At 37.5% G+C, this 25,896-nt stretch overlaps 1 protein-coding gene across 2 annotated transcripts in view; it reads right to left on the reverse strand.

The window, feature by feature from the left end:
• The window catches only part of SATB2 (SATB homeobox 2), a 189,565-nt gene that overhangs the window by 47,256 nt on the left and 116,413 nt on the right, over positions 1-25,896 (reverse strand). For both annotated transcript variants that reach the window (XM_061203725.1, XM_061203719.1), the window contains 2 exons: positions 8,319-8,531; positions 3,657-3,812 (listed from right to left, as the gene is read on the reverse strand). In XM_061203725.1, coding sequence (XP_061059708.1) covers positions 3,657-3,812; positions 8,319-8,531 — 369 coding nt within the window. The remainder of the gene's footprint in view (positions 1-3,656; positions 3,813-8,318; positions 8,532-25,896) is intronic.

Raw genomic sequence — 25,896 nt, forward strand, 5'->3', positions numbered from 1 at the left:
ATTTTTTTAATGGGGGCAAGGTAGAACAGGGATTAAAATAATCCCCTTCCCATTCCTCTACCTACTCTGTTTTCACCCAAACCTAGTAGGAAAAGACAGTCATATATGTAGAGTTGGGTCTTTGGGTATACAAATAACAAAGAAAGTTTCACTCTCTTTTCAAAAGAAAACCAGCCTCGGATGATCCTCAGCATTCCATGAGCTGAATACTGTAAGCAATATAAAAAAGAGAAGAGGGCAGGAGAGAAACAGTGAATTAATGTCTGGGGAAGGGGGCAACTGATGTCAAAGGAAAGAAATGTGGCTGAATATGCTGTCACAAGGCACATGGCCGGCCCTGGAGGACTGTAGTGAGGGTGCCCACGGTCACTGTGTTTGCTCCCTACTGGATTTCCACTGCCCAGATCACATTTGATAGGCTGCAGTTGGGGAGGAAAGGGGAAAGTAACCCTACAGAATTTGAGTAAGAGGGACAGGGAGATTACAAGAAGCTATCAAGGGACAAAGAGTCCCCGTAGCCACTTAAATTGCATGCTGGGGCACTCATTCCCTGGCGGCCCTTTGTATGTAAGGGCCATACTGAAGGTGTGCAGAAAATGCCATATGCCTTTGCACTATGCTGCTACTGAGGACCCCCACTCCTAGTTCACAGAGAACAACCATGGACCATAGTACATCCTATCCCATGAAGACCAATAATCCGAATATTCTGCAGAAAGAAAAGGAAAACAGTCTTCAGAACACACACACACACACAAAACACCTAAAATTGATCCTAAATTGAAAATGAAGCAAAAGTAAAAGGTGAAATGTGCATAAGCATATTTTTCCCTCTTATTTTTACCCCTGCTTTACTTTTTTGACTTCTCTCCCATGAAGAAAGGGGCAAGGGTCAGATAGGAGGCACTCAGTGGAATCAGATGATGGACTGGCCTGGCCATGACAAAGGAGCTGAAGCCCAATTAAAGGAACAGGTGGTCTATGACCCTACAAATGCGCCCTGATGTAACCCACCCACTAAGAAAACACACACTTTCCAGTAATACTATTTTCCCCAACAGGACCACAGGCAAAACTGCAAACGTCTGTCACTCTTTCAGTTCCTTTTCTGAACCCCTCCTCCAACTGTGCCTGTTCCCTAAACACTTACAGCCCTCAAGGACCATCTTGGCCCACCACCCTTAATCTCTAAAAATTTCCTCCCTTTTTCCTACTCTTCATTCAAAGCGTGCCTAACACACAGGCAGTGTCAGGTATTATTCTTAATATGGTGACAGTAATTCACACCACGCAGTGAATGAGATTTTATGAGGGTTTCCTTTCTATTTTAAAAGACATTTAAAATGGAAGGGGAGGGGTTACTATATATGTTTGAACTGGGCCTCCCAGGCTCCAAACCCACTACAGTTCACAAGAGTTCCTGTTAAAGGTTCTCCTAATTTCACCTCCAAGAGAATGGAGTGCCCTTGCTCTTCGTCTGCCTTCTCAGCCACTCCATACAAACACACACACACATTTTATGGATACACACCAAATACATGTGCAAAGTACCACATCAATTGATTTCACTAAGTATGCTTTTTATCAAGCAAATTCTGGTACTGCTTACAAAGTAGAGTGAATAACTTATGTTAAATTGCCTTTGAAACTGTCAGTTAAGTTCATTTTGTTTGGCAATGCCATTTTTAAAAAACTTAATGCCTGATTTGCAAATCTAGTCAGCTATTTACAAATAAAGTTCCCTATTCATAAATGAGAATGAAATCATTGTCCCAAAGGAAAAAAGAAAAACAAAGCATCTTATCCCCATTTAGGCTCAATCTCATCCTTTAGCATATTAATTCCTAGTACTATGTTTTCCTCCAGATTCGGCAAAAACAGGGCTACTGAGTTCTTCAGGAGGCAACAAAAATTTGGAGAGCTAAGTTTGTCCAACTGGCAAACACACTTTTCAATCAGCCACCTGAATTACTTGGGGAGGCTGGAGGCATCATTATTTCCAGAAGCAATAGTGCCAAGTCAACAGGAAGATTACAAGCATTCTGAGTCAAGTTCTCAGACTGTGGCCTTCAGTTTTTCTTGAAAGCTGCTTATAAAAGGAGGACTGAGTGAAACTTTGATATTTATGTTAAGTCACAACTAAGGGGCAGGTTTGCAGAATCAATTGTGTAGCTTTATACTTACTGCACATTTACCACATATGTCCTTTATTACACAGTGGAAAACCATTAAATGCACAGTAGTTTTGCCAAGTGGCATTATGCATTTAACAGCTTTATTCGTTTAACAGCTCCAACTCTCATTATATTTTGCCATGTGGTACACGGGATTTTATGCATTTAACAGTTTAAGAAAGCTCTATGGTATTTTCTTTTCATGTATTTCATACTATGGTTGGACATTATATCTTAGCAAACTGTATTTCAATGACTTCATTGTGAGAGAAAGAATAATCTGGAAAAATTACTACATCAAAATTGAAATGGGAAACCAATATTTCAATCCTCTTCGAAATTGCTGGATATTCTACTGCTCTCCCTTTATTAACATCTGAAAAATAAGTCAGGTTACTGCAAAACCACAGGTAAAAAAGGCTATTCCCAAAACCATATAATTAGTATAAATATAGCATTTAACTATCATTTTAAAAACTTAATTTTCATTAAAAACCACCTTGCTTAATACAATATTGAGTAACTTCCTTCCTTTATAGCACACAACAGAAGATTTGTTAGGGAGATGGTGGACCATTTTACCATTTACATATGTAGGGACGAAAACATTTGTCATGCAAGACCACAGAGGAAATCAAGCTCAGAATCAAAGGACTCTCAAAATTAAGCTTTAACTAACTTTTGTTTCCTCTACCCTGCATTTGGGTAATTGTTCAACCCAGGGATAAATAAGTAGGCACCTCAACCTAACCCATTCTAGGATAGGGCGGTAGTTGTCCCTTTAAATGAATTGAAACAGAGTAGATCCCATCAACTGTTTCTGCTTTCAGAAATTAAAAACCTAAGCATCTGTCTACCCTTTTCCCTGGAGCATTCCATTTCCCACAATCCCAGCACTCTGAAAAATTGTACTGGATAAGCGTCTATGTTTTTCTGTTAAAGATTTTAGCACTCACTCTGCACTCCCTGATGTGTGTTTTCTCCTGGAAAAACAACTGTATTCTATACATAAAAGAAACACCTGACATTGCAAGGTGTCTCTGGGGCTGAGGAAAAGCAGTTATTATAACAAAGTCATCCATTTCCCTGGTGGGAATAAGAGAGGTGATGAGACCTGGCTAAAACTTGGTCTCAGGAAGATGCTGTTTTGGACACACTAAGCTTTGCTCAAATACCAAAAAGAAAGAAAGAAAGAAAGTATACATAGCAATATTCAGAATTAGGAGAGAAATCATTCAAGGCTGATTCCTTTTGAAAAAAAATTTTTTTAAAAGAAAAAAAAACTGGGTTTTGACTTAGTCTCTATTTTGAACTCTGATGGGAATAAAAGCAAACCATAGAGCAAAATGCAGAACACGACAGGTTCTCTAGGGATTATTATTGTTGTTATTATTATTATAGGAACAGATGTATTTTTATTGGTGGGAGGAGGAGAACGGTCTAATTCCAGCCCTCACTTCTGCTCTTTTAAAAACCACTCACCTGACTTTTATTTGCAGCCACTTTGGCAAACAGGGCTTGAGACACCTTGGCCCTTTTCATCTCCTGTTGGATCTCATCATAAATGGCAGCTGTGATGTTGACGTTGGCGCCGTCCACCTTAATGGGAAGGTCTGTTGTCGGTGTCGAGGTTTTGGCCTACCAAGAGACCATGAAAATAATAATTTAAAAAGTGCTGCATTCAGCCCAGCCATCTGTGCAGAAATTATCAAAGGATTTCAGTCAGCTGATGCCAAACTGCATTAGCTACAGAGGGACACTTCCTGTCCATTATTCTAATCAGGTTAATTGTGATTGGAAATAATTGCAGTGCATTCCTATAGGACATGCAGAGTCCTGTCAACCTTGTTCTTTCCCTCACAGTAGCTGAGACAGTTCACAGGTACGATGGCTACTCTGGGCACGAAACTCAAGCGATCACTTAACTGTAACACACACATGCAGAACACACAGTTACCTTTTTCTTTCTGAAAATAGTACACCTTGGAGGAAGAGCCAATTCTTCCAGAAAAAATGAGTAAATGGGTAGAGGTCTCTAAATAATAAATTATTACTCAATTTAATGCACTCCCCTGAGTCTCTCATTCTTTATTAAAGCGTTACGTATGTCATTCGAGTATGTATGGCTTCCCACCATTATCATCATTATGCTACCCAGACAGTCACCTAATTTCACCTAGGAAATCAGTGAAAATGAAACAAAATTTCATTTCATAAAACGAGGCTTCAGAATGCCTTTGAAGTGCCGTTTTCATTTTCTTAAACTCATATTGTGGTTTTATGCATTCTGCCGTGCTCGTTTTAATTGAATGATTTCCCATCAGCTTCAGAGACAAATGAAGGACAATATAGAAGGTGTCTGTACTTCTTGGGGTTAGGATAACCCTAAAACATTTGAATCTACTTGATCCAAAAGACTACAGAGCATTTGCTCTGGTGTGTAAGGAGAGGGGGCTGGCAACCTTCTCAGAACCCCGGGCAACAGGACAAAGGGAAAAGTCTGCCCCAACCGTTGGATTCCTGAGCATGGCCAGCTGATTTGGTCTAAAGTGGATTTTGTTTTCTTTTCATCCCCACCCACCCTAGAATCCTAAACCACTATGTTCCCTCTGTGGATGTCCTGAGCTGTTGTTCCCCTGCTGGATTGACAGTATGCTGGATTGACAGTACGCAGGTTTGGAGAAAGACATGGCATGAAGGGTGGACACCATGGGGTCATTCTCAACAGTGTCTTGAAGCCGGAGTTATGTCCTAAGTTTCCAGGAAGGCTTTGATTCCTACGAGCGCTCAGTGACCTTTGCCATTCTCCTTTGAATTTCCTGTCTCATACTATTTTCTAATTACTGCAAAGTAATAATAAGAATAATTGATGTAGTACTTTTTACGTGCCAGGCACTCCAAAAAGTGCTTTTTTGTTGTTGTTATCACAGTTTATTCTTTTTTTTTTTTAAATTTATTTATTTATTTATTTTATGGCTGTGTTGGGTCTTCGTTTCTGTGCGAGGGCTTTCTCTAGTTGCGGCAAGCGGGGGCCACTCTTCATCGCGGTGCGCGGGCCTCTCACTATCGCGGCCTCTCTTGTTGCGGAGCACAGGCTCCAGACGCGCAGGCTCAGTAATTGTGGCTCATGGGCCCAGTTGCTCCATGGCATGTGGGATCTTCCCAGACCAGGGCTCGAACCCGTCTGCCCTGCATTGGCAGGCGGATTCTCAACCACTGCGCCACCAGGGAAGCCCACATTTTATTCTTTTAAGAACACAATGAGTTAGACATTATTATTTTCACTTTACAGATGAAGACAACTGAAAATAAAAGAGGATACTTAACTTGCTGGCAGGACATGCAGCAGCAAGTGAAATAACCATGATCTGAACTCAAGTCTCTCAGGCTCCAAAGCACAGGCTCAGGAATCACTGTGCTACTCTGCCTCCAAAACCTCCAATTCATACTGGTGCTGTTTTTACATGTTGCTTCTTGCCCTCAAGTTTGAGCTATTCCCGTAATAGTCCAATCCTCTCTCATCTTTTTCAAGAAAACTCCCTTTTCTTCTTAAAACTTCTAATTAACGTTCAGTGCTTTTCCTGTTAAGTGCATATTTTAGCATACCATTTCTGCCTTTCTCAATGCAGGTTTCTTATTAGACTCACTGACTAACTAATCTTACCTGACTGGTCAAATCTTCTCTAGAACACTGAGGGCTAAAGTCAAAGCATTGAAATATATGGTTAGGGGCCCAGCCTTGGAATCAGAATAACCAGAGTTCAAATTCTAGCTCTACCACTCAGCCATGTGACCTTACACAAGGTATTTAACCCATCTAAACCTCAGTTTCCTCATCTGTAAAATGAGAACAACAGTGCAAAATGGTGAGGATCCAATTCATGCAAAATGTTTGCAATACCTGATACAATAAGTGCTCAGTAAATGATCATTCTTATACTTGTATTGTTGTTTGGTTATTTTTAAGTACATTGAGGAATACTGGCCAATTGAAGGTTATGAGAAGAGGCTCTTGAGGTTGAATTTGAAACTTGAAAGTCTTCAATTTGTTTTAAACTGATAACAAAGTACTGACGGAGTCTGGAAAATAATCTCCATGGACCTATGCAAGGTTCTGTGTGTGTGTGCCCTGCATTGCTGGCTCCAACTCAAAGGCTGAATCAGTGGGTACCCCTCTGACATTTACTTGCACAATGAAAGCCTTACAGTACTATGGATCTTTGCTACTGAGATAGTTCTGTAAAGAATTTTGAATAAGTAGGTAATCATGAAATATTTTAAAAGTCTTTAGTAACTTTCTCAATGTTTAACCAACAGAAAAAGAAGAATGTTCCAGACAATGTAAAAATGTCAGTGCCATGACTGTATTCTCAAAACTATTTTGAGAAAAACATTTTATATTTATTTTCAGAAATCTCAAACTGTGAAATTAAACGTTCAGTTTCCCTGCTATACTTGTCCCTAAAGAGCACCTTTATCTAGGAATTTTCTAGACAGGATTTTTTGCTGTTTAAAAAAGCAAAATACTGACCTTAACTGTGTGGTGTTGTAAGTTGGTCTGGCTCTGAAAGCTACCAGGTCTTTGAAAAGATGCCTAAGATGTAATCTTGTTGGAAAAATATTACAAAGGAGCGGAAAACAAAACACACAGACCTGTGTGATTTTCTAACAAGGAGGAGTGATTTTCTGAGAAGAGTTGCCCAATTAAATGGCCATGAAGCATGGCTGGATTCTCCTGTAATGGTTTAATGGGCTTCAAAAGTGGCAAAAATGTTGATGAATTTAATAGAAGTAAATATTAGTGTAAATTAACAACTCGTCCAACTCAATAGCTCAACGGTATGCCCCAAAATTTTTAAAAAATAAAAATAAAGATAAAAAAGCTTGGTTACACTGGTCCAAAGTAAGCAGTCAAGAGACTTATTTTTGGTTTAACAGTAACTAAAATTCATAATTCACTAAACACTAAAGTCTAAGTATCACAGTTTGGCAGTGCACGATAGAAAATTATCTTCAGTTAAAAAATCTATTGCAGAGTGCAAAATATAAAAAGAGTTAAGATGTGTGAAAAAATGGATATACTTGAAAAAGCTCAAAGATTTCTATTAGAATAAGATTCTGCTTAATCAGTTCCTTAGAACTTACCAGAAAACAAACTCCTAAACCCAAAACTATAGTATCTAAGCAAAAAAAAAAAAAAACCCTTTATTTTCAAAGTACCCATTTTTCTGATTTGTACAAATGTATACCTGTTAAATATTTGTTTTCAAAACTCAAAGAAGGAACTTGCAACCATGCTAGCAACAGTAAATGGGGTGGCTTTACCATAAATCCATTGATTAGTAAAAGTTTAGGCGAAGTAGGGAGTAGGCTAAAAATAAGTGGGCTCAGATCTGAATTGGAAATGACTCTTGGCTGACTTGAGACCTTGACCCTTCAGTTAAAATCTTTAAATCACACAACATTACTAGATGTATGCATCTGCAGGAGGACCTGAGAACAGAATGCTTTTAAAGTGTGAAGAAAGGAGGGATGGAAAGCTGAGTCAGGGTCCTGTGGACATCACTGTAGGAAGGAAAATAATTAAGGCCTACATTTCCACTACCATTTTCTAAGGGATCACTGAATGAGCTCCCAGACATTCTGATCTAGCCGCTGCATTTGCATGTTTCCATCACACACAGGTTCCTCCCTGATTTTGTCTCTTTCAGATTGCATCAAGCAGAACTTGGACTACTCTAGCTGTCCCCTGCTCCCAGCTACCCTACCCCCATCCAAATAAATACACAGTTGAAGGAAAAGCAATGCTTCGCAAACTCAGCTTCAATACAAATCCCCTAGCCCCTTCTTTGATAACCAAACAGCTGTATGTAGACATCTAGTGCTTACCCTTCCACCCACTCCTGCCCTCCTGCCACATGTGGAAGAATGGGACTTTCTTAAAGGGACAGAAATGGCATGGATGATATGGTAAAAGATAACCACTAGCATATGGTCAGAGGTTCATATCCTCTGACCCACATGTTCAGTGGATTAAAAAGTCCTGGCATTATGTCTCTTAGTTTTTGAGGGAAAACACAGTAGCAGTGAAGGCAAGATATCTCCAAGGCAAAGAGTGAAAAGTCAGTGGAGTGAATATCTCACCTGAGGGGTTCGGGAGGAGCTGGGACTGCTGGAGGCCGATGAGACCATGCTCACATTGGGGTTCATGCTCCGCTCTCTCTCATCCTGGTATATGCGGTCCCGCTCCACTTCCGGCAGATTGAGGAAATTCTGCATAGCCCTCAGGTTTACTAAAAGAGACTGAGATGCTGTCCGAGGGTCTTCTTCCTTACGCAGAATCTCAGACAACAATCCCTGATTAAATGGAAAAAAAAAAAAAGTAGGCCAAGTTATATCTGCAGGTATGCGCGTGTGGTTTCCGCCTTGCGCCCCTCTTCCCCTTTATTTGTTTGGTGTAACCAGCTGGCTGTGATGTCAAGAACCTCAGTCTAATTCCTGAGGGTTCTCCAGCAGGAAGATTTGGTGGGAACGTGCTTGCTCTCTGGGGGCTGTGCCTTATTTTGGAACATTCTATTCTGACACTTTATCATCACTGTAATAATCATCAGTGTACAGAGATGCCAGCTAGCAAGGTAGGCGCTCAGAAGAATTGTGAAACTGCAATTACCACCAGGTGCCTCCTACAAGTATTTCAGGAACTGTTAGAACTCTCTCTGCTTGAAACTGGGAACACTTGGCAGTCCTGCTCAGCTTTACAAATCTGCCAAGTTTGGTAAATTTAGTTCCGACATTTAAACAGCATGAGAGATTTACATCGACTTAAAAAAAAAAGTTTGGCTGAATTTCTGTGTGACCGGCCACTGTTTTCAATATAGATGTTTCTTACGGCAAGAAGAAAAAAAAAAAAGACACAAAGCAAATGGCTATAACTTGGCCTCTATTAACTTCCCAATACACACACATAATAGGTTTCCTTGCATATGTACTAGAGGGCACCCAAACCTTTTTATGAGATGCCCTCACGGGGACGCTCCAATCCCACCATTAAAGCAACGGAAGTATAGTCACATCCGGTAACAGGCCACAGCGCACCTCAGAGAATGCCATGATAGGCTCAGATACTTTCTGATTGTGTGAACCATCCAAATAGAATGCTTTACATTAAAAAAAACATGTTTTCATGTGCTCTGCTGACAGAGAATTCACAAAGAAAAGAAAAATGTTGACAAGTCTAAAGAAAAATAGTACAGATGCAAAAAAAAGGCTAGAGACCTGAGTTAGAACACTGCAGTACTTGGGGCAAAAGCAGATCCATTTCCATTCTGCACACTTGTTAGATTATCACACAGAGGCATCACTTTACATTCCCAGCTAACATCCCTTCGCAGGGCAGTATGAGATCAGGGCCTAGGATTATCCCCCAGAAAAAGCTAAGATGTTAACCTCTGTATCTTACAACAGATGGGGATAACCCCAAATCGTAAAAGTAGATGCCAAAGGCATTTCCACTTAGGGGATATTAATGCAAAGAAACACTATCAGATTTGTAATAGATGGCTAAATAAGTCGTATTTGGCCAATAGGCCAAAAAGGCATTGGATACCAAAGAAACATACCATCTCTAGTTGGCCAAAAATCCTCAGGGTAAGGTAGGTGGTTTTTTGTTTAAAAAAATAATGCATTACAATATAGTGAAGCAAATGTCACTTACAGGAATGTGCATCACACAGTTATCAGCTTCGGGAGTAATCACCACTCAAAACATCATGTAAGACAATTTTACTATAAGGAACCTACAAGAGGCATGCCATCTGATACCTCTTGCCAGTTTGGTTGTCATTACTTTGATAAGTCTTTACAAATGAGACTATAATATGCCATACAATGAAGCTAGAAAAAAATGTTAACAAGTGTGTGTCTGTGTGCGTGAGTGCCCAAGGAAAGGTCAAGGTAGGGCATGTATATAAAACTACCCTACTGCTGAAATGATTCTAAGAAAATCTTGATTTCTTGTCATGCTTTCAGAAAGAAGCAACAAGTGAGACACTTGTCTTCCAGAAAATGTTATACAATCTAAGTATTAATTCTCTTTCTGAAATTAAAAGTCAGCTCTGCCTTAAGTTATCCTACTTTCCACTTGGGCTAAGCAACCTGAAATATTAATAACAAATTTGTTTCTAAGACAAAATTCTGCAAATTAATATGTGCAGAAGAAAGAGGGATGTGAATTTAAAATCAATACCAATTTCCTATATATACAGTGGAATACTACACAGCCATAAAAAAGAATGAAATAATGCCATTTGCACCAACATGGATGGACCTAGAGATTGTCATACTAAGTGAAGTAAGTCTGACAGAGAAAGACAAATATCATATGATATCACTTATATGTGGAATCTAAAATATGATACAAATGAACTTATTCACAAAACAGAAACAGACTCACAGACATAGAAAACAAACTTATGGTTATCAAAGGGGAAAGGGCAGGGGAGGAAGTTTGGGATTAGCAGATACAAACTACTATATATAAAACAGATAAACAACAAGGTCCTACTGTATAGCACAGGGAACTATATTCAATAGCTTGTAATAAACCATAATGGAAAAGAATATGAAAAAAGAATATATATATATCTGAATCATTTTGCTGCATACCAGAAACTAACATGACATTGTAAATCAACTATATTTCAATAAAATTTAAAAATTAAAATTAAATAAAAAATTAAAGCATAAAAGATGATCAATACCAATTTCCAATACTAATAAGATACTAAGATTGATATTTTCTGAGCTTTCTTTAACAATGAACTTTGCACATGAAGGACAAGTTGGTACCCACTCCCCTTCTCTCTGTCTTTTTCTCTCTCTCATAAGTAACTTTAGCATTTTACTAAATGTCAGACTACCAAATTTGGAAAAGTTTTAGGATCTACATGGATATATTCTTTATCCTGGTTATATGATTATACTTAAGATCTCTCAAAGGCGAAGTCTGTAAACTCTTTCTTCCGTGAAAGTATTTTCACAAATTGTGGAGGACACTATGGCCAAGATCTTCCATACAAAATATTGAAAAAACAAAAAATATTGTTCTAATGGACCAGGTTCAAAATTGTAAGTCTGTTTATTCCTAATCAATAGAAAACAAAATCCCTCCTAAGGATAGAGTTCTTTTATTTATTTTTTGTTCAGCTTGGTTTACCTTTTTTTCCCACATTGAAATTGTGGAGTTCCTTCCCCTGCATTTTTTACATGTTGGACAACCTTACAGGGAAATGAATCCATCTCTAAGAAAAATCAAGACAAAGCATCCTTGTAAATGACTGCTCATCAGCATCACTTCTGAAGTGAATGAGACACAATATTTGTATTTTAAGGGGTTGGTGGAATAGACTGCTGCCTCTGTTTTATTCGCCTAATTGAAGATAAAGTCTCAAACCAACAAGGTGGCCATTGCTGCCCCAGAGAATGAGAACACTGTTCTGAATTATTTACTTAAAGTCTCATCTGTGTAACCCTGGTCCCAAAGCAGATTCTTTTCACCGCAGACATTTTCAATAACAAGTGGCTAACTGGTGGGCACAAGAAGAGTTTTAGTTGTCTTGTTGAGCCTTCTTCATTTTGGTTACGTGCTTTTAATGACTTAAGCAGGGATTTTTAAAAACATAGCCAAAATTCTGCAGGCACATAAATGTAAAGCACGTTTTATTTAGTTAGTTTAAAATCATCATAGGGGAAACAGATCAGAAGAAAAATGTACGGCATAACTTAAATATACCACAAATCACCCCAACTAATTATCAAGATAAGTAAATGTTTATCATATTGAAACTGTCTTGAATAGAACATAAATTAATAATTTATCTTGCATAAATATTTCTAAAGCCCTTGCTACTATGTTGTCTGGCATTTAATTATCAACCAGCCAGGCAGGAGGTGTCACTTGGATATTCCCATTATGCAGCCTGAGATATAGAGAACATGGCATGGCACCTGGGCACTGAAAAAAAGATGTACTTTTATGAATAGAAAGGTCATGAATATTGAGAATGTGAAAATTGAGGGAAATTAATAAATTAACCAGGATATTGCTTATTAAAATTTCATATCAGTAATCTTATTAAAACATATTGCAAGTATTCAGTAAAGTGGTCATTAAGTATTTTCCTCATCATAGGCAACAGAGCCTTCTCAAGGGAGAGATTATAAACAATTCTCTCCATGGTGTTAGCTGAGGTTGTGTAAGACCAGGAAACATGTTGACTGAAAAGGAGTAGAACAATCCTCTGCACAGGGTAGAAAGGCACCTTCTACCAGAGCTCTTGGGTTACAGGTCACTGAAAAAAGAAGGGAGTTGGGCAAAAAGAGCCTCAAATTGGCCTTCTCCCTAGTCTTTTTAATGGAGGGTTTTGTAAGCTCCATATTATTTCCAGCACCAGCAAAGAATACATGAGGTTGGCAGAAAAATTCAATAAAAGAAAAATAATTCAAAGCACAAAACAAGAGATAATATAATGCCATCTAGCTTCGTTGCTAATACAGGCTATCTCTACAGACAAAACAAAGAACTGGGGCTGGGAATTCCCTGGTGGTCCAGGAGTAAGGACTTGGCTCTTTCACTGCTGAGGGTGCAGGTTCAAGCCCTGATGGGGGAACTAAGATCCCACGAGCCACGTGATGTGGCAAAAAAAAAAAAAAAAAAAGAACTAGGGCTAATTTTTTAAATAAAAAATTGCTATGCTTATTATTACTAGTATTTTAATAATATTTGTGACATCTTAAACGACCTTAGAGTTTCTGAATCTGCAATTTCTGTTGAAGAGCTTTCTTATTTGAAGAGCTTTTCTTATTATTATGATTTTCATATTCCTTCAACAATTTATATAGTTTGCTCCAAATCGTTAGTGTGCAAAATACATGCTGATACTCAGAAATATTTGGGAAACCTTACCATGACTGGCTCTATAAAATTTACTTCCAAGTTTCTGTACTAGCCCTTGAGGCTTCGTCTGGGACGGGTGAGAAACTGCCTTTGATGGGCCCTTAAATCCTCTTAAATCCTTTAAGAGAGCAAGAAGAGAACCCAAGCCTGGGCCAGGTTTTAGGAATCTGAGCCTGAGCCCATCAGACCTCCGAGGTCACTGAAGATCATTACTGACTAGATTTTAACAGATATCTCTTCTTCATACTTCCTAGACATTTGTAATTCTCTACGATTAGGTTATGTCTCCCACTGATTATCTAGAGAACCCCCAAATTCAATACGCCTATTGCCAAAAAATGACAGATCAGTCTAGTAATTCACTCCCTATTTACAACTTGGTACAAAGCTCATAAAAGAATGGAAAGATTAATAAGACATAGATTCTGCTGCCAAGGAGTTTACTATACAATGGTTTACAGAAGCACAATGTGAAATATAAGTGTCATAAATTTCAGACAGAACTAGTACCATCTCAGTTCAAAAGAGGGTGAAAGTATTGCCAATCGCAAGACTCAGGGAAAACGTTTTGGAAGAGGTGGTATTTAACTTGGCGGGGATTCAAAATGTGCATAATGCATAGACATAGAGATAGTGATGAGACCAGGTGAAGGGGGAGGGCGAATGAGGGACTGGACAGTATTAGAACACTTGAAGAAAAAGAAAGAGCATGACTAATCCAGAATACCAAGAGAAGTTTCTGTTTCCTTAAAAGCTTAAAAAAAAAAAAAGTGCAAAAACTGATAAAGTGGTAGAAGACTTTTTGAAGTGAAAATAATACAGTCCACATTAATATAATTCAGAACTACTGGAGTATACACAAACTAACCAGCAAACACTACCCCCAAAATGAAGTGATATTAGATAATCTGTTCAGCCTCTTTGTCACCTGCAACAAATTAGGCTTTCAATATGCAAAACATCTTCCTTCCAGAAAAACAAATGATCATGATTCCATTTAATTGTAATTTAATGAGGCATAATTTACTTTTTAAAGTGATATACACCGGGTGTGTATTGAAAAAACTGGCCCAGCCAAACCCCAGTGCTATTCTTTGGAAAAAGCCTCAAACTAGCTGGAGACTATTTTCATTTCTGTAAATTATATTTCTGTTCACATATTTATTCTAACATAAACTTTTGAAGTTAACCTCCAAAATACTCATATATCATATAACATACATAGCATATCATAGCTTGAAAGTGTTAGGTTCCAACCCAAACAAAGATAGATATTAGAATGTCATATAAATCCCAAAGAAAGCTTATATGTACTACTGATTGCAATGCCAAAGGGAAAAATATGTGCTTGCCACTTCTACAGAATCATTTGGACTGGTTATTTTAGAGAAAATTAGCCCTATTCCTTTATAATGTATTTTAATTATTAATTGTTGGATGTATTGATAAAGTATATAAACTTTTAAAATGAAGGTCCTTTTCAAAAATCAAGTTACATCTCTTTAAGGGTGTATGGGTTGAAACATATTTACTTTGTAGTAGTGAGTCTGAAAATATATTTTAGTTCATCATTTGCTTAAAACAAATGATGTCCTAACCAATCAAGTTTCAAAGGCACATATACCCCCATTTTACAGATTAAAATTACAGAGGGTCAGAGGTGGAGGCGGCCTTGGCACCCATATGGGCTAACCCCACATCCTGCCACTGAGCATGACCTATTACATAGTTCCCTCTGAAGGTACTCTTCACGTTTCACCACCCCTTTTGCATGCTTATTGGTTAGCCTTAACTTTATACAATTCTGAAATGTCTGGTTCCAGCTGACATGAGAGCCAAAAAATGGTATCCTCTTATGAAAACCAGGTGATTCCAAATTCTTAGCCTAATTGTACAAAGTGAACTCTTCAGTTTCAGTGGTTAATGCACAGTTAGTTGAAGCTGTGAACTCAGCTCTTGGCTGAACAGAGTATTGACATCCTACCACCTGAAAGCTGACCTAACGGAATCAGTTCTCTCCTAACCTCCAGTCTCATTTCCTTCTAGATGTTCCTGAGAGGCATGTTCTCCTCTGCTCACACATATAAACAGGTTTCCCTGGGTCCCATATTCATAATCTACAACCCCACTACAAAGCTGACTGCTGAAATTCATTTGTGTTATGCTAAAAAATACTCACCTCCCCCATCACCCCCTAGAGTACCGCTTAGCCATGAAGCCAGAGTACTTAGTCTGATTTGAATAAAAGGTATACAGGGCACAACAATGACAATTTGATTTTTATTATTAAAAATGATGTGTTAAATCCTCAAAGAAAATGTTGTTATTGCATTAGTTTAATAAAAACCTCTCTTTTACTATAATATTTCTTTATTAGAAAAGACAGCCTATGCATATAGCACTTTTGTACCATGGGGGTAGATAGAATTGAGCATCTAAAGGGAATTAATGTACTCTGCAAATATAAATGCATATACAAAAGTAACATTTGCAGACAAATATTGTTGCTGTAGAGATGTATTCTGTAATGCACTAAAAGACTATGTATGTATCTGTATATGTAGATACACTGCAGTTGGCAATACTTTCTCCCTCCTTTGAAGGGAGATGGCACTAGTTCTATTTCACATTTATGACACTTATCATCTTTACATTGTGTAACTATAAAGCCTCTTTCTCCCATCATATAGTAAACTCCTTGGGAGGAGAATCTGTACATTTTGTGCTTAGTGGTTAGTTGGGGATATACAGGAATATAGGGCCCTAAGAAAGCATCAAATGCATATTTCTCATTTTTCTGGAAGTGGGAGTCCCATCTTTACTAAACAGTCAGCAGCAGGCCCTGATGGACCACATGTTAAAAGCCTAACTCACAATAACTCAAGGTCTTCTCATACAACCTATTGACAACGATAAGATAATAAATACTGAAATTTTGTGCCATGCAAACTCCACTTTAGAACAAATATTCCATGCACCCCAAACCTACAATTTATTAAATGAAACACTTCCCTCACAGACAGGTTTCTTTCTAGTATATATAATAAAACTTCGCTTGTGCCATCTGACACATCAGAATACTGTAAGCATGCAAAGCAAAGTAGGTGCAACAGAACATTCTTGAAACCAAAGCAGTCTGTGCTTTCTTAACTGCAATCCCCTTGTCCAAGCCACACTTCAGCATGTACCATGGAGGAACTTAGCCAAAACCAGATTCCTGGCAACTTTACTACTTTTTACCTACCTAATCTATACAACGATAGATGCAATTAAATAAACAGTCTTATGTCATTTTCTTCCTTCCCTTCTTATCTCTAGGACGTCTTACGTACTGGAATGGGGGATGGTGCACAATCTAAGTCAAAATTTTTTAAACACATTAGCACCAAAAAGCAAAAGCAAATACAGAACTGAACAGGTTCCTTTTGGAAACATTTACCAGTGGTGTTCTCAGCTCTGGGCACATACATGGTTTCTACTAACACCTCAAGTACCTGGCACCATGACTATTGAATTCACAAAGTGCTGGGCCCTGGTTATTCCTAGTTTCCATGAGTATTCTGCGAAACAACTGTTGGCAAACTTCCAAAAAATTTACTAGCTTTGGCTACTTTGTCAAAACATTGGCAAAAATAGTACTTTCAAAAACAAAACAAAACAAAAACATACATATATTGCATATTTATATCTCAAATGTATCAAATGCATTCAGATATAAGAAGAAAAGCAGTCTATTAACATATGAGTTGACTCTGTCCTGAAATAATTATAAAACATTATTTTTTCTTGCTGAACATTTTCTGCCTTAGCTTCAATCACCTCCAGGGTCAAAAGCATCTGTTCTTACACAGTACATGCAACATATTACACTACTTATCATACCACAATGGGATTACTGGTTTAAAAGTCTGTTTAGGGCTTCCCTGGTGGCGCAGTGGTTGAGAGTCTGCCTGCCAATGCATGGGACACGGGTTCGAGCCCTGGTCTGGGAGGATCCCACATGCCGCGGAGCAACTGGGCCCGTGAGCCACAATTACTGAGCCTGCGCACCTGGAGCCTGTGCTCCGCAACAATAGAGGCCGCGATAGTGAGAGGCCCGCGCACCGCGATGAATAGTGGCCCCCGCTTGCCACAACTGGAGAATGCCCTCGCACAGAGACGAAGACCAACACAGCAAAAAAAATAAATAAATAAATAAATAAAATAAAATATGTATGTTATCTCTAAAAAAAAAAAAAAAAAAAGTCTGTTTATTCCTCGTACCTCCTTGAAGGAGGGACTGTGTCTTTCTGCTCTATGATAACAGAAATGATTGAGAAAAAAGGGGATATGAGTATGAGTTCTGAAGTTATAATTGCCGGGCTCAAAACTGGGCTTCAACTGGACAAGGATTAATTAATCTCCCTATGGCACAGTTTCCTCACCTGTAAAATTGAGATAATAATTGCACTTCCCTCATAGGATTCCCTAGAGAGCTTATAACTGTACCCTATATGTGTTAAATGTTCAATAACCGTTAGCCCTCATTATAACCCTAGCATAATCTCTGAATGCTTAATAAATATTTGTTAAATGAATGGATAAATAAAGACAGAACTAACATCAAAGTACATTTCTTATTTTAAATTTGCAACTTCAAATATTCAAGGCCCTCCACTTATATTTTGCTAGATGTCTTCCCATACAGAACACAGAAAATATTTTAATAAAATTTTTAGGAAGTATAATAATTAAAATTATTTGGGATAGAGGAGAATGTAAAAAAAAATTTAATAAATTATCTAAAGTGAAATGACCATATGGACATTCAGGACAGCACTAAACTAAGATATTCATTTATACTTCAAGGAAGTAAAACCACTTTCCTTCCTTAAGTAACTTTTAAAATCAGCCTTAATCTGCATCATTGTTGAAGCATGGGTCACAATTATTAGTGGATGATAAAATTAATTTAGCATATCATAACTAGTTTTTTATAACAAAATGCAATTAAATAGATTAGAAATTACCACAGTGCTTCATACACGTATTGTTTCATGAAGGCTTTTTTTTCTTTCATGAATAAATATACAGACAGATAAAGATATAGTTGGAAATGAGATAGAACTCAAAACAGACATACATACATATGTGAACAAATGTGTGAGTGTGTGTATGTGTACTAGCTCATGATGTAAAAATTACTTCTTACTGGGTGTTGCAGTCAGAGAAATTTGAAAGTAAATACTGTTGTCTACAGGAATAATTTTAGGCACAAAACTTGCAGATAGAATTTAAACAACCTTTTAATTTCCAATTGACTTCAAAATGATTCAGTTATATTTTTCTCACAGAATTTTTGGCCTTTAAACTTAATTCACTTTATTTGAACAAACATGCACTTAACCCCAGGCCAAATGGTCATTATTTCAATCAATGGCCAAAAAAGGAACCATTTATGTATTTTTTAGTTACTTTGAATAAGCAAAGGTGAAAAGCATATAAATAATGGAATCTAAAGCTAGTGTTTCCTTATATAAAAGTTCTACTTTAATTATAAACATCACCCAGGACTTGGAGAAACTAGTTAAATAATAAAACTAGGCTTTCCCACTAAAAGTGCAGGTCTCTACTGAGACACACTCACTAGAAGTGAAATACCTTATTTAGGACAGAGACCCCCTCATCTGTGTGAAATGAGCCAATCACTCCTTGTTAGAGAATAGTGACAAAAACTTATAAAACCATCATCAAAAGGCAGTCTTTTTGAGTAAAGTAGAAAAACCTGAATTTTCTATAATAGTTCAGCAACTAATTTTTAAGGACGTTGCACACTGATCAGGGATGAAAGGAATAGATAGAAGAGTGTGCTGTCATATTTCTTTCCTCTGATTCTTTGGTACAAGTTTTGTGAAGGACGGGGAAAAAGGAGTCTTCATATTTTCTTTTACATAAAATGTTCTATTTCAATTAGATTTAGGAATGGGAATAGGGGTGGCATACGTCTGACAGCTACTGAATCAACATTCTCTTTACCCAGAGCACAAACAGAGACAGCATCTCCCCCATGCTTTTTGGCTGAAATTGCCTAAAAAGTGCTAATTAATGATAGTCTTTATATGTAAGGAGGACTAAATTGAGACCACTATCTAGAGGGCCATCCTTAAGTCACTGAATAACTCTGAGACACTGCTATCCTAGGAGATATTAATATTATTACAATCTTTAAATCTATCAATTCAAGCCAGTGATCCTGAAATGAAAGAGTACCTATTTTATGAAGCTTGCAGGGCCATCTTTTCCTACTTTATTAATTTAATGCTGAAATCAAAAAAGGGTATGTTATTTGCTTCAAAACCCAATAACATGTTCATGCCTGATCTGCAGCATTTCATATTTACAGCCCATCTTTCAGCTGGAGGACTTCCTTTTTCTCACAGGTTTCCTTGTCATTTTATAACCAGCTTACTGGACCATGGAGTCAAGACCCCTGGATTTACATTGTATTCTATTCCTGTATGACTTGCTGAGTGCCTATATCTCTACTGGATATTAAGAAGTAATGACTTGAGACCAGAGGTCAGCTGAGAAAGAATTCTAAATATCTTGGAGGTCAAGTTTTCTACAAATATAAACTGTACATGTAATTAAATCATGCCTACCTTTGGCTAACAATATGTATAAATCAAACACAAAGTTAAAAGAGAAGATCCCCCCAACCCCAAAAAAACTAACTGGTAACACACTAAAAGCTCAGACTTCCAAATATTTTGGTTGCTAAAATTTTCATTTTGTTGCTACACATCTCTTCCTAACTGTGCCACTTCGAAATATGTTTAGTAAGTCCTTAGACATTTTTAACCTTAATAATACGGGTGGGCAAATACTATAAACACAGTGCCAATAAAGCATAAAAGCAAAGTCCATGTCATTTCACACAAAGACATTTACATTTCTAGCTGTTGACCTTACTGCCAATTTTCCTGATACATAATTCAATTTAATTTTCCAATCTGTTGAAAACATTCTCTGGTTGCTGAGTGACTTCATGAGCTGTATTTATGACCCTGGCCTTAAGTTTTTTCAAATGATGTGGCCTTGAATAGGTAAACAGCAGATTTTTTGCAAAGTCTCATAAAAAATAAAAAGTAGGCAAATAAGGACAGGTCAACCAAATGAGTTCCCAAAGGATTTAAAAAATCCTCTTCTCTATCAGGTAAAACCAAGATGAACAGCTTTCTCAAAAAAGGCCTTTGACAAAAGGTTGTAAATTGTGTAACTTTGTGACTTTTTCATCAAACTAAAGAAGGAGCAAGACACCAAATTAGAGGCCTTTCTGTTGCAGAAGAATAACACATTTTGCAAAACACACAAGAGCTTCTACTGAAAACATGTTTCTAAGAATTGGCTCAGGAGAGCTACCTGAGACAAAAAATGAACCCGAACTTTCTGAGTTATGGCATAATCTGCTAGAGGAAAAAGAAAAATAACTACACTGTGTAAATAACGAATGCGGCAAAAGTCTCGTTTTCAAACAATACAAACCTCTTAATGCCAATTCTTTGTGCATGGATATTCCCTGAACCCCACCTTCAAGGTAAGGGGATAGTGGTGCAGACAGGGGCAGAGAATCACACCTCATTTCCCTTTGCTGGTATTCTAATGCTCCCATTCACACGTGGCAGGGCATTCGTTCCGATGGATTTAGCCTAGTTTCGATCAAAGCTTCCTCTACTTCATTTAACAGATTTGCTCAGATGGAAGGTCTCAAAGGAGAAATAATGTTAGTAAATGGGGGATTTCTGAACATATGAATATGTAGGTCATTGGATTTTTAAATAAATTAGAGAATAGTTTATCTATTAAGGAAGATTTACTGTACATATTTCATGAAACCATTCTTATTATAGGTCAGTGGACATCCCCTAACCATTCCTGGGCAATATTAAGCCTTATAAAATAGTCACAAACCTTTTCATATAGTCATAAGCCTCTGATTGATTTTTTTTAAGTCCATAAAGTGACAGGGGCAAAAGAATGCTTTAGGTTAGGATTCATAATTAAACTGTCAAAATGCAAAGATGTAAACACAGTAAATAGCCAAGCAACTTATTTCATGTCCATAGGACTGATAAGTGAAAGTGTGTCAACACTAAAATAAATTTGGGATAGAAGCAAGGAAAAATGAATATGCAAAAAAATAAAACCTGACAGAGCACTGGTCCTATTACTTCTTGAAATTATCAGCCTAACAGACCCATTTGCATCATTGACAGAGCACTGGCGATGCGGCAGGGCTGAGAAGCAAAGTTACTCTGAAACACACATAAATCACATAATTCATCTTTGAGACTCAGTAAGGATGGCTTTAAGTCAAGTTTGAAAGATCTCATAGGGCCACATATTCAATGTCTGCTTCTGTCTTATTCCTTCTCTCTCTCTCTCCCCCATCCCTCTAACCAACCCCCCTCCCCACATTCAATATCCACAAGTAAATCTGGCTAATATCAATATCAGCCCACTGAATTCAGGGGACTCAGTTTAAAATAACAATAATGATAATATTTTCAAGAGAAAGTAGTACAGTAAAAAAATTCTATACAATTCTATATTATTTCCTTAACATCTTGCTCATGATTTATGAACAATACTGATAATATTTTCAAAACAAAGTAGTACAATTAAAACCTCTATACTACTCCCATAATAACATCTTGCCTTAGATTTGTGAAGGTAGTAGGTATAAAACTGAAGATAAGTTTTATTCAAACTACTATCCCATGGCATAACCAAATGCCAATTAGACTAGCAATGACCTTGATCTATAATCTGGGATAAAAAGCACATCCTGAGATAAAGATTCCTGTGCAAGTGATTTATTCAGGAAGTGCTTCTGAGGGAAACTGGTGAAGGAGTGGGAGAAGCAGGTCAGAGAAGGGAGGAGATCCAAACAAAGTCCCAGCCTCAGCCCGATCCTGCAGAGAGCTCTGGAGGAGAAGTCACACTTCAGTGCTGTCCTTGCTATGGAGGCAAGGAGCTGGGTTTTCACCCTCCTGCACCTATCAGACATTGGTTAAGCATTTCAGCTCTGTGAAGAACCCAGGGGCAGGACAGGAATAAAGACACAGACGTAGAGAATGGTCTTGAGCACACGGGAAGGGGAAAGGGTAAGTTGGGACGAAGTGAGAGAGTGGCATGGACTTATATATACTACCAAATGTAAAATAGATAGCTAGTGGGAAGCAGCCGCATAGCACAGGGAGATCAGCTCCGTGCTTTGTGACCACCTAGAGGGGTGGGATAAGGAGGGTGGGAGGGAGACGCAAGAGGGAGGAGATATGGCGACATACGTATGTGTATAGCTGATTCACTCTGTTATACAGCAGAAACTAACACACCATTGTAAAGAAATTATACTCCAATAAAGATGTTAAATATATACATATATATATGGAAATTGAAAGAAAAAAAATAATACAGGATACAAGAATATCTGAGACTCATGAAAGAACCTGATAAAATTGATTAAATCCAGTTTATTCTGAAAAAAAAAAAAAAAAGACACATGCAACCCAATGTTCATTGCAGCACTATTTACAATAGCCAGGTCATGGAAGCAACCTAAATGCCCATGGACAGACAAATGGATAAAGAAGATGTGGTACAGCAATCAGAGAAGAAAAAGAAATAAAAGGAATCCAAATTGGAAAAGAAGAAGTAAAGCTGTCACTGTTTGCAGATGACATGATACTATACATAGAGAATCCTAAAGATGCTACCAGAAAACTACTAGAGCTAATCAATGAATTTGGTAAAGTAGCAGGATACAAAATTAATGCACAGAAATCCCTTGCATTCCTATACACTAATGATGAAAAATCTGAAAGTGAAATTAAGAAAGCACTCCCATTTACCATTGCAACAAAAAGAATAAAATATCTAGGAATAAACCTACCTAAGGAGACAAAAGACCTGTATGCAGAAAATTATAAGACACTGATGAAAGAAATTAAAGATGATACAAATAGATGGAGAGATATACCATGTTCTTGGATTGGAAGAATCAACATTGTGAAAATGACTATACTACCCAAAGCAATCTACAGATTCAATGCAATCCCTATCAAATTACCAATGGCATTTTTCACAGAACTAGAACAAAAAATTTCACAATGTGTATGGAAACACAAAAGACCCCGAATAGCCAAAGCAATCTTGAGAAAGAAAAATGGAGCTGGAGGAATCAGGCTCCCAGACTTCAGACTATACTACAAAGCTACAGTAATCAAGACAGGATGGTACTGGCCCAAAAACAGAAATATAGATCAATGGAACAGGATAGAAAGCCCAGAGATAAACCCACGCACATATGGTCACCTTATCTTTGATAAAGGAGGCAAGAATATACAGTGGAGAAAAGACAGCCTCTTCAATAAGTGGTGCTGGGAAAAGTGGACAGCTACATGTAAAAGAATGAAATTAGAACACTCCCTAACACCATACACAAATATAAACTCAAAATGGATTAAAGACCTAAATGTAAGACCAGACACCATCAAACTCTTAGAGGAAAACATAGGCAGAACACTCTGCCTATGTTTTAATAGACATAAATCACAGCAAGACCTCCTAGAGAAATGGAAATAAAAACAAAAATACACAAATGGGACCTAATGAAACTTAAAGCTTTTGCACAGCAAAGGAAACCATAAACAAGACGAAAAGACAACCCTCAGAATGGGAGAAAATATTTGCTAATGAAGCAATTGACAAAGGATTAATCTCCAAAATTTACAAGCAGCTCATGCAGCTCAATATCAAAAAAACAAACAACCCAATCCCAAAATGGGCAGCAGACCTAAATAGACATTTCTCCAAAGAAGATATACAGATTGCCAACAAACACATGAAAGAATGCTCAACATCATTAATCATTAGAGAAATGCAAATCAAAACTACAATGAGATATCATCTCACACCGGTCAGAATGGCCATCATCAAAAAATCTACAAACAATAAATGCTGGAGAGGGTGTGGAGAAAAGGGAACCGTCTTGCACTGTTGGTGGGAATGTAAATTGATACAGCCACTATGGAGAACAGTATGGAGGTTCCTTAAAAAACTAAAACTAGAACTACCATACGACCCAGCAATCCCACTACTGGGCATATACCCAGAGAAAACCATAGTTCAAAAAGAGTCATGTACCACAATGTTCATTGCAGCTCTATTTACAATAGCCAGGACATGGAAGCAACCTAAGTGTCCATCAACAGATGAATGTATAAAGAAGATGTGGCACATATATACAATGGAATATTACTCAGCCATAAAAAGGAACAAAATGGGGTCATTTGTAGAGTCACTAGGATGGACCTAGAGACTGTCATACAGAGTGAAGTAGTCAGAAAGAGAAAAACAAGTATTGTATATTAACATATATATGTGGAATCTAGAAAAATGGTACAAATGATCCAGTTTGCAAGGCAGAAATAGAGATGCAGATGTAGAGAACAAATGTATGGACACCGAGGGGGGAAAGCAGTGAGGAGGGGGGGAATGAATTGGGAGATTGGGATTGACATGTATACACTAATATGTATAAAATAGATTACTAATAAGAACCTGCTGTACAAAAAATTAAATTAAATTAAATTTTAAAAAAAGAAAAAAAAGAAGTAAATCATGGGGTGGGACAGTGGGGGGTGGTGCTGGGGGAGGCGTGAAGCATGGAAAAAAGGGCAGGCTTGTTATCTGCCTCAGCCTCCTCTGGTGTATCACATTACTTTGTGACCACAGGTAACAGAAATGCTTAGAAATGTGTCATAGGATTGCCTGAATATTAATGATCAGGTCAGAAAACATCACGTTTATCTTACTCTTCTCATAGGGTCCCATTTGCCATAAAAGTCTTTAGAGACATGAAAAGTAGGGCTAACCTTTTCTTTCAAAAGTCTAGCAAAGAAGTAAGCGATGGTGCTCCGAGTATATTTTATATAAGGTCATAAGGACAAAAATAGGCTTCTACCATGCTGATGGCTCAGATAGGATGTGATGCTCTGCTACTCCCTGCATCTAGAATTACATTAGTCTCATGTCCAAGCTGAAGATTCGACATCTTGGCATTACATGATCTCAGACGTGCTGTTTCCCTTGCCCAGAACATGTGACTTAATTTATGTTCTTAGTTTGGACAGTATTAAGAAACCAATAGAGAAATGTAAAAAATAATAATAAACAATAAAATCAGATTGGCAAAAGGTTGTCTATCTCTGACTCTGGCAGAAGTCATGACCTTGCCATGAAGTATGGGTAGGGGATCATTTTATCAAACAAATATATTTTATGTTTTTAAAAGACACACTGATTAAAATTAAAATGTATGAAAAAGCAAGTTCTTGGAAATATAGCTCCATTCCCTTAATTATGTTACTTTACAACACCAAATGATATAGTGGCAATGGATCAGACACACAAAGTAATTAATCGCTTTTCTTTGAAGAACTGTTATTTTCAAATGTTATTTATTATGAATTTGAGCTTTTCATCTGGAAGTCTTAAACATGAAAAACTAGACTATTTTTTTTTTACAATTCTAGATTCATTTATGAATGTTGTGCATGTGATTTTTGTTCTGCACACACACACGCACACACACACACACACACACACAGAGGAACTAATTGCTAGATTTGTTCTTGGCCTAATCATCAAGAACAAATCCAGGAGCACAAACTATAGGGTGACAAATCAAATTGCTTTTTATTGAATTTGATAATAAATGAATAA

The sequence above is a fragment of the Eubalaena glacialis genome, chromosome 1 (assembly GCF_028564815.1).
Source record: "Eubalaena glacialis isolate mEubGla1 chromosome 1, mEubGla1.1.hap2.+ XY, whole genome shotgun sequence".
NCBI classification, from domain to species: Eukaryota; Metazoa; Chordata; class Mammalia; order Artiodactyla; family Balaenidae; genus Eubalaena; species Eubalaena glacialis.